At 33.2% G+C, this 12,213-nt stretch overlaps 2 protein-coding genes across 2 annotated transcripts; both read right to left on the reverse strand.

Annotated features, from left to right (window-relative positions):
• Window positions 1-2,376: 2,376 nt before the first annotated feature.
• LOC101220848 (serine carboxypeptidase-like) lies at window positions 2,377-6,075 on the reverse strand. Its single transcript, XM_004147245.3, has 9 exons — window positions 5,571-6,075; window positions 4,887-5,055; window positions 4,675-4,794; window positions 4,408-4,551; window positions 4,176-4,326; window positions 3,978-4,066; window positions 3,544-3,802; window positions 3,303-3,436; window positions 2,377-2,683 (listed from the first exon to the last, which is right to left on the reverse strand). The coding sequence occupies exons 1-9, from the start codon at window positions 5,891-5,893 to the stop codon at window positions 2,561-2,563; spliced, it is 1,512 nt and encodes a 503-aa protein (XP_004147293.1). The 5' UTR covers window positions 5,894-6,075; the 3' UTR covers window positions 2,377-2,560.
• An 806-nt stretch (window positions 6,076-6,881) lies between these two features.
• LOC101221083 (vacuolar protein sorting-associated protein 24 homolog 1) lies at window positions 6,882-10,814 on the reverse strand. Its single transcript, XM_004147246.3, has 6 exons — window positions 10,408-10,814; window positions 10,151-10,227; window positions 8,621-8,723; window positions 8,090-8,211; window positions 7,299-7,493; window positions 6,882-7,209 (listed from the first exon to the last, which is right to left on the reverse strand). Exons 1-6 carry the CDS (start codon window positions 10,517-10,519, stop codon window positions 7,132-7,134), a joined length of 687 nt encoding a protein of 228 aa, XP_004147294.1. The 5' UTR covers window positions 10,520-10,814; the 3' UTR covers window positions 6,882-7,131.
• Window positions 10,815-12,213: the final 1,399 nt, after the last annotated feature.

Consider the following 12,213-nt stretch of genomic DNA (forward strand, 5'->3'; position numbering starts at 1 on the left):
CCCAAATAACCACTCTCCACGTGGTTTTTTTTTCTTCCTCTTATCTCCATCGTCTTTTCCAAATAATCATTCTCTTCCTCTTTCTCTCATCGTCTTCATCATTTTCACTGTCTTCCTCTTCATCTCCCATCGTCTTCCTCTACACAACATCTTTCTCTTCATCTCTCATCGACTTCCTCTACACAACATCTTCCTCTTCGTTGGATATGAGTTTTCATCTTCCTCTTTGCGTCAATTATGTTTTCGCTGTGGATTTTCGGCGAATTTGTGGGTTTTTGCTAGATTTGTGTCTTAGCCGTGTATTTTTGTCTTCCTCTTTGCCGTGGGTTTTAGTCCTCCTCTTCGTCGTGGGTTTTTGTCTTCCTCTCGCCAGCTCTGTCCTTCAGATCCCAATCTTCATCTCGTTCTCCATAAGATTACAAGAAAACGTTCAAATCTAGGTTTGATAATTTAATTTTTTTTAATGCTTAATGGAGGACATATATATTTGTTTGATGTTTAATTGAATTAAATGGTGAATAAAATAAAAAATAAATCTAAAAAAATCAAGAAACAAGAAACAATTATCAAACACTCTTGATCTAAAAAAAGAACAGGAAACCATAAACATGAAACAAAAAACAAAAATAAGGAAACATGAATGTTACCAAACGGGCCCTAAAGTGTCGAAAGCATCACAAGCTTAAATTGTGTCGCAATTTATATTTTTTATTGAGACCTGGGTTTCTCCTCTATAGACACACTATTCTATGTTTTTCATACACACATATATATAGACACTACCATATTTTATTTCGATCCTTTCATGAAGAGAAAAAGTCTTATTAGTAAGTCCTACTTAATTATTTCTAACACACTATTCTATGTTTTTCATTTTTTTCCTTTAAAGGACAATATTACGTCATACGAAAATGAACTATTGACATAGTCAAAAGGATTATTATTATTATTATAGTTTTAAACAAAACCTTAATTTCACTTTTTGAAAAGATTAATATTCTTACTTTTACCAACAATTCAATGAAGCCATCATTAAGATGGACTTTTCTAGTAAAAAGAAATTTCACCATTCTTTGTAATATGATTGAGTTAGATTCAAATTAGTTTTTTTTTAGTTGAAAAATATGAAAATGGAAATTTAAGAGTAACCTTTTGATTAGTTCAGGAAAAAATTGACATTTTTTTAAAAACAGTATTATTAAAACCTAGATTTGATGTAACCCTAAACATGGGTATGACCATTTTATGTTTAGCTTCCATCATTTCACCTTGAGTATGTATTTGTTAATTAAATTGAATATCGAATCTTTTCATTAAATTTATAATACTTTAATCAATTGGACCATGTGATATACTAAAATTATCTTAAACTTTGTGAGATTTATAGACTAAAAATTTAAGATAAACGATCCATGTTTGATTGAAATTCTTATTTTTAAATCGTATGAAGAATCAATTAATTGTTTTAAAATTGAATAATTAAAAATCTATTTAAAAGAATTTAAGGGGTTGATGAAGGGGAAGGTGGCAGCAAGTTTACCAAATTGCAACTTTGTTATTGACTATCTTTACATCATTGCATTATTATTTATAAATTAAAATGCCAACCACTGTCATAATTTAAATTAAATATATCATTATACATTATCTTATAACTCCTCCATATACTACTTCTGCTGAAACTTGATATGAACTAAGAGTATGAACCCATTAATAACTAAACTAAAATTTAATGTATCCACTATTTTTAATAAACTAATATATATGGTTAAAATGAGTTTAGGTTAACCGTAGTTGAAACAATCTTTCTATGCAAAGCTCAATATTGATAATACATACCTACCTGCTTTGCTTTTTAATTTTTGTTGACAATGGTGTGAAGGGAGGGTGTAATACAAAATTTAGTCAATTGAACTAGACTTATTTTCTTATTTTTTTTTCGACCATTTAAACTAAACTAAATTTGATGGTTAGGAAACTAAACATTCAATTTCTTACGTTTTTTTCCAACTTGATAAAGTTTTGGTTAAAAAAATAACAAAAAAATTGAATAATGTAAAGAGAAAAAAAATCATCACCATATACATAAATTCAAATTAAAATAAAATTCAAATCAACAGTGTTCGATTTTTTTTATACATATTTTGCTGTGAAATGAGTGAATAAAAATATGAGCATAACTTAACCATCCTAATTGCAAATACTAATCTTGTTAGGTGGTTCAAATTATATTGTAATAAGGTGTGTTTAATATTTAATATAAGGTATATGTGTGAAGGATGGAATGATTTCTATTTTTTACTTTTACTTCTTATTCGATGAGTAGGTCAACAAACAAAGACCAGAACTACAACCAGAAAATCTACTTCGAGCAAATGTCAGAGAAAGTGAGGTGTGGTCTGTAGTTTTATTAACATATTGAGAATATATAGAACAGTAAAATAAATTTAAAGAACATGAAATAGAAGCAATAATGATATTTAACACGATACAGAATTATACAGACAGTGACTTAGGTAAGTGATGAGTGTGTGAACCATAGGGGTGAGATGAGGAAGAATCATTTTGGAGAAAGTTTTTGATGTGTGTCATCTAAGGTAAGTTTACCCTGCATCCAACTCTGCAGCATTTGAAGTGAAGCCTTTGGCTGATCCATTGGCACCATATGACCAGCATTATGAACCTGTAGTACCAAAACCACCACACATTCTCAAATCATATCAGACTAAAAACTCCTCCACTGTAATCTACAACATAATTATTATGTTGTCTCTCTTTTCTTTTTCCTTTCTTAAGTTGTAAAAACCTAGTATTTGTTAACCTTTTTGTCTCGTCATTTTTTCTTTAGAATTGCAGAGTATGGAATCAAACTTCCAACCTCTAAAGAGGAAAACAATATCAATCATAGTTGAGCTAAAATTTACATTGACCATTTGCCTTGTAAATCAAATGAAATACTTAAGTTCACATAAAAGGATAAAAAGTTTAAAATATTAAACTTGCTCACCTAAAAAGTTTTAAGTTTTCAAGATCAGTTCAGGTAGCTAATAGAGGGCAGAGTCAGTTAACTTTTATACATCCGAGTCCTTTGACTTTACTAACTTGAGAATTTAGAGGAAAACTTTGAAATCTTCTGTCTTGTTTGGTAATCAATTGACTTTTAAGTTTGTGTTTGTTTTCTCTCAAATTCTTTTAACTAAAAACTAATTGGGAATTAAAATTAAAGAACTAAGAGGGGACAATTGTTACATTAGTGACAATGTTCAAATATTTGCTATTATATAGTTGAAAGAGAGAGTGACCTTTATGAAAGCGAGAGGACCATGGGTTTTGAGAAGCCCAGCTTCTTTGCCATCTACTAGGAATGGAACAATTTGGGATGCTGCAAATGCTTTCTGACCAGACCAATTCATTTCATGAACCCACCTCGAATTTCCTGCAAATTTCAAAACAAAAGTAGAAAAAATCCTTTAGAAACATTTTGTCAGAAAAATTATGGGACTTCAAATGGAGGATTTTGAATTATGAACATCGTAAACTTACCGAGCCAATTGCATATCAGATCATATTCTCCAGCATACACCAGCACCTTAATTCCATCATCAATGAGAGCTGGAATGCCAACCTCAAGATTTCTCATCCAATCCATAAGCATGGCACTGTACACCTTACTACTGCATGACACGAAGTCCATATTCCCAACTCCGAGCGCACTTCTTACTGATTTTTGGTTAAGAAATTTCTCCATGTTTGAGAAGTCGTAACAAAGACTTCCAATGCATTCCTTTCTAACATCATAGTACTGCATAACAAAAACACGATAGAAATTAGAATTTCCATCAGTGGAAACAAAACGTAAGACTCTCCTCCATGTCCAAGTTTTTAACATTAATTGGCATGCTATCAGAGCTTTATGAACTAAATATAACAAGGTATTTCAATTATAAGACTTGATCATTTGGTTTTTTCTTCCTTACGTTTTTGTCTCCGACGATGCCCATGATTCTGTTGAATATCTGGTTGCAGATAACGTAAGAAGTGACACAAGCACTTCCTCCATTAGCACCTGATGATGGGTTCATTACATAGTAAACCAGAACAAAGATAAGTTACTTGACCATATCTTTTGACATCATGTATTTAAAAGAAACTTGTATGAGTATTTAGAAAGTTACCACAAGTTTTGATTGCCTTCTCACAGCCTGGGACCAACTTGTTTATGCTGTCGAAGTCGGATTTTTCAATCAATCCCATTTCCAAGGCATAGTCAGTGTATGCTTTATACTGAATTTCAGGATTAGTAAGACCGTTGCCAATTGCAAAACCCTGATAAGACATTCAGTATTTAATTAAAAGAATTGAAGAAAGAGAACAGATTCAATCCAGATAAATTAGTAGCATATGTACCTTAAGATTGATATGGATTCCCTGCTTTTCTTTATTTCCTTGGTGAACTCTGGATGCAAATGCAGGAATGTAGTGTCCAGCATACGATTCGCCGGTGATGTAAAAGTCATTTGCAGCAAATTCTTTATGTTCAGTAAAGAATGCCTGAGAATATTGATAAAAATCAAAAGGAAAGGGGAAGAGATCTGTTAATCTTGTAGGATATCTAGCCATTACATATACTATATATGTATCGAAATGTAGATGAAACTGAAGAGACTGTCCTACCTGCAAGAAGTCATACAAGTCATTGCTAACACCTTCTTCGTCATGACGAATGTCATCGTCATCAGAAGTGTAACTGAAACCAGTTCCAGTGGGCTGGTCGACGTAAATAAGATTTGAGGCCTGCATACAAGGATCCAAAATGACCAAAATCAGACGATGAAGAAAAAGAAAAGTGATTTCGAGTAGGGATGTATGGTGAAGAAGAAAATGACCTTATCCCAGCCATATTCATTCCAAACAAGAGACAAATTGTTTGCAATTTGAAAAGGACCATTTTCATAGAACATAGCAAGCTCACTGCTGCACCCTGGTCCTCCTGTTAGCCATATCACCACAGGGTCCTTTTTGCTGTTTCTTGATTCAAAGAATAAGTAGAACATCCTGTAATATGAGTTGCATGAATAAATTAGAAAATGAATCAATCCTGTGAAACTCACCAAAAGCCGTAAACTTTGGAAGAAACTGAGAAATACAGGATTCAAATGATAATCAACACAATGAAAAAGATTCCTTGATTTTGTTTGGCTGTGTAATCCCTCACATGAATGCACAAATTTCCCAATAACCTACTTCAACCAAGAATTATCGGCAAATGCAAAGTCTATTAAGTTGAAATTAACTGAATGAACAGTAATACATTCACAATTCAGGTTGTAAAGGATTCATGGTCAAGATTACAGTAGGCATGAACAGAAAGTGAGATTAGTCAAACTAGTCTTGTCCATATGCTTAATTGATCCCAGGAAAAACGGTTTTGTTTTTCCTTTTCTTTGTTGAAACCTTCCATTTTGCACATTCCAAAATCAATTTTTTAATGAACAATCAATAAAAGTACAATGACATATTATAATATGTAGCTGGTGCAATTATAGACCTCTAAGAATGTGCTCAATTACCTTGCTGATTTAGTATGTGGAAGGGGATAATACCCAGCATGATGGCCAAGATCTTGAACTGATGGGCCTTGACTTTTTTTCCTTTCAATAAAAGGGAACTGAAAGCTTTTCTCTACAATCCCTGAAGAAGAAAATGAAGGCTCTTCTGCTGCAATGTTAATAGAGTCCTTGGGAAACAAGTTAAGATCTCTAATGAGCTTCTCTGCTTGAAGAATTGGATAGTTAATGGTTGCTTGCTCTTCGTCAAGAGAAGTTGCAGATGCCAACGGTAAAGCAAGGAGGAAAAGGAAAGAAAGACACCTGTGAGAAAAAGAAGCTGCCATTTTTTTTTTTGTGTACAAGAAGGATATTTCTTCCAACTGTGGTTGAGGGGTATATATAAGATTCTGTCTAAAGCAGATGAACTACCTATTTTACTTGGCTGATAAGGCTAACACAAACTTGGAGTAAAGAATGTCTAAAGCTAGAGAGAGAGAGAGAGAAAAGAGAGAAGAGAGAGAGAGAGCCTATAGTAGGTTGGTGGGATTTGAGGGAGGGAGTTGTAGAAAGAAAAGCAAAGTAAATTTCAGTCAATAAGCAGATATTTAAAAAAAAAAAAAAAAGATAAAAGGAAGAGAGAAAGCAAGAATAAAAGTAAGGAAACAAAAGTAAGTTCTGCTATTTGTCTCTTAATAGCTCTGAAATATAAACAGAGTTGATGTATTATGTATGAAGGTATCATTAAACAAACACTGTTCATATCTTCACGGGGTGAATAAGTACACAGCTGCCGAGTTAAAGAGTATCAAACAGGACAAGAATTCTATTATGCATTTTAAATTATCAAAATGTTAAAAATAAACATAAGAATTAGTGGCTTTTTCCAACTATCATCATCATAGAGCAAAAAGAATGCAATAAGCAAGACTTAACGTGCCTTAAAGGCTTGGCCAACGTGCGTCTTTATCTCTCTTTCCACCTTTTTCTTTTGGAAAAGAATATAATCTAATACGTCTTAGATAAGGAACTCCACTTTGCTACTTGATTGGGTATAATATAACATTCCCCTACTACCACCAATGCTCTTCTAAAGGTCCAACGATGATCCATTACATGGGTTCACTGCAATAAATAAAAACCTTCAAACCTACTTTTTTTTTTTCAACTTTTTAACTGCCTGCAGGATCTGAATATGGACAATTTTGTCTGGTAAACGCAAATACAACCGTTCCCACCATTTCCTCTCACTTTATAACAAACAAACTGCATTATACTTTTTGACAATGAACATAGACCACAATGTAGGTAAAAAACAGCATTTACACACGCATGTGATGATAGAACAATGCATCATTTTCATTTAAATAAGAGATTAGATACAATATACATCAAACGGTTAGTTTCCGTCTCCACCTCCACCCTCTCCCTATCTATTTGATAAATATAATCTCAGATCACACAAACATGAGCAAGAGAAAGTTTGGTATGTCGCTTATTTTCTCTCATTATATGCCAGGACAAGTACCGTTGACACTCAAATTGAGCTACAGCCAATTTTACATTTTTATGTGAAATATTGAATTTATGATCTAACTTTCGCAAGTCGAGCCCTTATCTCTTCTAGTTCTTCCTCGTCATCAATGCCCTCAGCTATTGCTTCCTGCAAAAGAAATAAATGTCACAATACTTTTCCTGTACATAACCATCGTAGGAATAGAACGTGGGTGCTCAAAATTATGCAATAGATACCTCTTCCCGGACTTCCTGCACATGAGCCGGTTGTTTCATCTTTTCCTTCCTGACAGCTTCTGGAAGCTGTGCCGCAGTCTCACCGGCAATGGCAGTCAAAACTTTGTCAACTTCCTCTTCAATCTCCTCTTCAATATCCTCAGAATCTAGTGCTGAATCCACCGCATCATTTACAAATTCCTCGATCACCCCAGCCTATAGATACAGTATATAAAAAACTAGCTACATTAATAATTGTATTATAACACTTTCTAAAGAAAACATATAAATTTAGTGGCAATTGGTAAGTTAAACAGAGAACAAAAACTTGACAATAAGGCTACAAGCAAGTATCCTTTCGATAAATGTTTACAAACAAAGGAGCATGAGGATTTAACAAACGGGTCGTACACAAAGTTGTGTTGGAGCTCCAACCACAAAACATCCTTTTGTAATTATAGACTCCTCATAATTTTGTACAATTAGTAGGCTCTCTCTTATAGTCTCTTTGGAGGAGGTTCTCTCCACCTCAAACCTTAGGCTTTTTCCTTTTGGTGTTGAACAAAGTTAACTATGTTTCTATAAATAAAAGATAAAATTATTTCCTCATTCTCCCAATGACAATAAAAGATAAACCAAGTTATGGAACCGGGATAAACACATTGTAACTTGATAAAAAAAGATTTCTACCCACACAAAAAAGAACCGAACAAATAATGTTCAATCAAGTCTTGTGTCAGCTCCAAGCCTCTAAATTCATAGCCTTGACCAAGGAGAAAGTAAGAAATTGTTTATATTCTTAAAAAAGATACCTTGGTCATCTCCTTGCTAAACTCTTGCATTGTTTTTGCCATTTCTGGGGCCTTCATCAGATTATTAACAAGCTTCATAACTTCAGCACTCTTGGAAAGATGTCCCACCGTTCTCGCAATGGCTGCAAAATTGGTAGACTTTCAACAATGGTAATATTATGTTGTGCTACGATATAAAAAGTTGTTGTAAATTGAGCTAAGTAAGAATCCCTTCCGCCACCTTCCGTCCTTATACTTCTAAATTTCATACCAATTCAAGCTTTTCTATCTGTATTCAAGCTTTTCTATCGTATTCAATTGATAACATAAGCAAAAAATATATCTTTACATATATATATGCATGCATGCATGTATATCTTCAGCAAACTATTGTTTACAATAAACTTTAGCTATATTACAGAGTTTGTCATGGATTCATAATCACCAAATTATCTCTCAGACTCCACAAAGCATTTAGTTAGGTTGTAGAAGATAAAACAGCAAAGGGACCAAGAAGAATTTTCAAGCTTTAAAATATGGAAAACATCGTACCAACACTTTCGCCAAGGTGCATGGATATCGAATTAAGCTGTGCCTTGTTTTCATGTAGGCGGTTCACAGTTTTTTTAGACCTCACAATTTCTTTAGCCAGTGCCTGAAACACATAAATGGCAATATTAAGCAAGAGATAGAACATAACCCCATGCTGAAACAATTAGAGATTAGGTCCAGTGTACTAATTCATAGATCATTTTCCCTAGTCCAGTGTACTAATTCATAGATCATTTTCCCTAGTCCACTGAGAATTTAGATAATATCACATAAATACATTCCAGATATATAGGAAACCTCAATGTCAAACTGAACCCAGCCATCTAAGGTACCAGTGGAACAAAAAGAAACTCAGCAATGTAAATGATTATAGTTGATTGGAGAGTTCATCCCATCCACTTCTGCGTGATAAGGACCAACTTTTATGATTTGCTGGGTGCATAATAATTTGGAGTATTTTTGGACGAGTGGAATAACAGTGTTTAGGATAAGGAGCCTAGTGAAGTTTGGTTCCTCTTTTAGGGGGCTTGGCTTTTTGTGTATAGCCTTGCAATATTTGTCCATGAAAGATGTAGCTTTTATAAAATTAAGAGAAAAAAAAACCTCAGCCCAAAGTGATTACCTATTCCTATACTGTAGACCATTTAGACTATCAACTTGAACTTGATCGACTCTCACATCACTACATGAAATTCAAGCATTCATACTATAGTCAATAGTTTATTGTGCACTTTAATTTCATGCAATTTAGTTTTCCTGTCAACAAAACCAAAACCCTGCAGACAGACTTGCGAAGATGTAGACTCGAGCTTTATCATTGGCCTTTATTCAGCAGTATACCTAACAGCTTGGTATGCATTACGAGCAGGGGCTGTAGGACATTCCATAAATATATTCTTAATTAGTGGTAGATACTTATCATTAAAGTTTTAAAAAAGATTTACGAAGGATGAGAGAAAAATGAGATTCTATTACTCTGAACCTAATTTTTTTTCCTTTTTTACAGCAAAACTAAAAAATGAACTATCATATCTAGGGCATGTTATCTAACAAAGGTCTCCTTTTTCATTCTAGAGTTGTAAACGTTGTGCATTAATGAATAAGATGGTTATCCACTTTTAAGTTGATCTAAGGCATCATTCCAAATGTCGGAAGGCTTATTTCGTAATGCCTTAGCAACAGTAGTAATAGCTATAGGCAAACCTGCACATTCTCTCACAACCAAACCCCACCCCCAACTTTCAAGTCATGCTTTGCCCTCAAGGCATAAGATTTATACAAAAACACAAGAACAAACAAGGGAGGGAACAGAATAGTCCCCTCGTTTTGTTCCCGAATTAAAAGAACATTAGGGAAAATAATTTTTCATATAACATCTTTGGTTAATATTTTTCAGATTCTCCCATTTTTCACCTCAATACCCCTAAATATTCTTAACTTGTAGAAAATTTCCCAGATCGAAATTTGTCTTTCATTATGAAACCCCTAATAAGAAAATTAAACAGAGATAACCTCAAGTTCTTAACATACCTTTGCAGAGACCATATCATTCCTCTTGGCAGCATCCCTAATGGCTTTCTGCACATTTTTCTCTTCTCGCTGTATATCTGACCCAAATCAATCAAAGAAGAAGAAATCAAATAAAAGACACATGAAGAATTAAAGAATCCCTAACGGTAGAAGAAGAATGGATGGCATGATCAGAATTTTAACCTCGCAAGGAACAGATACATAAAAGAAAACACGAAAAAGATTGAAACGGAAGATACGAAAATACGATCCGTTACCTCGAATTTGGCGTTCGACGTTGCGGCACTCTTGTCGGAGCCTACGCTGCCAATCCCTCAGCTGTTGTTGAGGATTTGGTTTGGGCTTCAAGATGTTCATCACTTTTTCCATCTCTCTCCTTTTGACTACCAAAAATTTTGAAGATCAAAGAATTGCGAACTTGCTTAAGATCAATGGAATCAAAGTGAAATTAGTAGCCTCGAGAAGCTTAGGATCAAAGTCTAGAGGAGGGGATGTCCGGCGGCGGTGACAGTTGACGTCGATTTGGTGGACGGGAGAAGATTTATGGGAGAGAGATTCCCGAGAGTGAGAAGGAGGCGTCCCGTGAAGGGTTCTTCAAATCATTTTATGTAACTTAATATTCAAAACATTTCAAATCATTCTCAAACAAATAATAAAAGTGAATACTTGTTCTTTTAACCGATCGTGAAAAGCAATCATATAGAAAATAATACACGATTATGTAGTTTTCAAAAAATGTTTTATCTAGTTTTTCTTCTAAACGAATCATGACATGTGGTCGTGTAGTTTTTTTTAGAAATGACAAAAAGGCATTATGTTATTCTTTCTTCTAAACGATGATCGTGTAGGAAATGATACACGTTCATGTAGTTCCTTTTAACGATGGAAAAAATGTTTCGTGTAATTCTTCTTATAAACTAAGCTATCGTGTAAGAAACGAAACTCGATCGTGTAGAAAATTAAATCATACATGATCATGTAAAAAATTAATTGATACATGGTCGTGTAGAAAATTATACATGATCGTGTAGTTCTTTTTAAAAATGGAAAAAATGCTTCAAATCTAAACGATCTCGGAAGAGAGTTATAAGAAAGAAAGAGAAGAGGAAGAAAGAAAGAAGTAAAAAGAATGAATAAAAATAGAATAAATAAAATCTTGAAAGAAATCTGAAAGCAAAGATAAAGAAATTGCAAAGAAGAATAGAGAAGTTATGAATAGTCTACTATATCAAGGGACAAATATGAAATTTATGAAAACTTTCTATTGGGTCCATGAACTTTTTTATTTTGTTACCCGATCCGTAAATTTTTTTTGTGTTTTGATATATTTATGAAAAACAATCATTTATAAAATATAACAAAAAAAACCTAAATAGAAGAAGTTTGATAGATTTTGCTATAAATTTTAAATAGTTTCAATATTTTGCTATATTTGTAAATATTTCTTATAACCTTGAAAATTTTTGGAGATTTTTTTAAAATAGAATAAAGTACAAAAATATTTACATCGTAATAAAACAATTTTGAAAAAGGAAAAAGCCCACAAGCTCACGACGTAAAATAACAAAAATACCCCTTTGATCACACACTTGACAAAACGATTAAAAACGGTTTTATATCCAGTCTAAACGATCTTATACTCCAACCTAAATGTTATTGTACCCCGTACCTAGTCTAAACGATCTTGATACACAACCTTGTACTCTTGTGTTCAATCTAAACAATTTTGTATTCTTGCTCTTGTGTTCAATCTAAACAATTTTGTATTCTTGTATCCAGTATAAACGATCTTGTACCAAATCAAAAGATTTTTTTTGTATATTTTCTTTTAATTTTCTTTTCAACGTCTTTTTTTCAAGAGTATATACTCTATGTCAATTGGATAGTTTATATTGATAGATCATAAGCAACATTTTATCTAACATCGATCTTTTTTTTACACCCGTATATACTAAAAATATAAATTTCAAATGCCAAAATTCCCCTTGCACCAGACCTAAAGTCTAGACCCATGTTACAATAGAAGATGTATTTGGTAAAATGCAAGAATGAAACCATACTAT

This window comes from Cucumis sativus, chromosome 1 (genome assembly GCF_000004075.3).
Source record: "Cucumis sativus cultivar 9930 chromosome 1, Cucumber_9930_V3, whole genome shotgun sequence".
In the NCBI taxonomy this organism is placed as follows: Eukaryota; Viridiplantae; Streptophyta; class Magnoliopsida; order Cucurbitales; family Cucurbitaceae; genus Cucumis; species Cucumis sativus.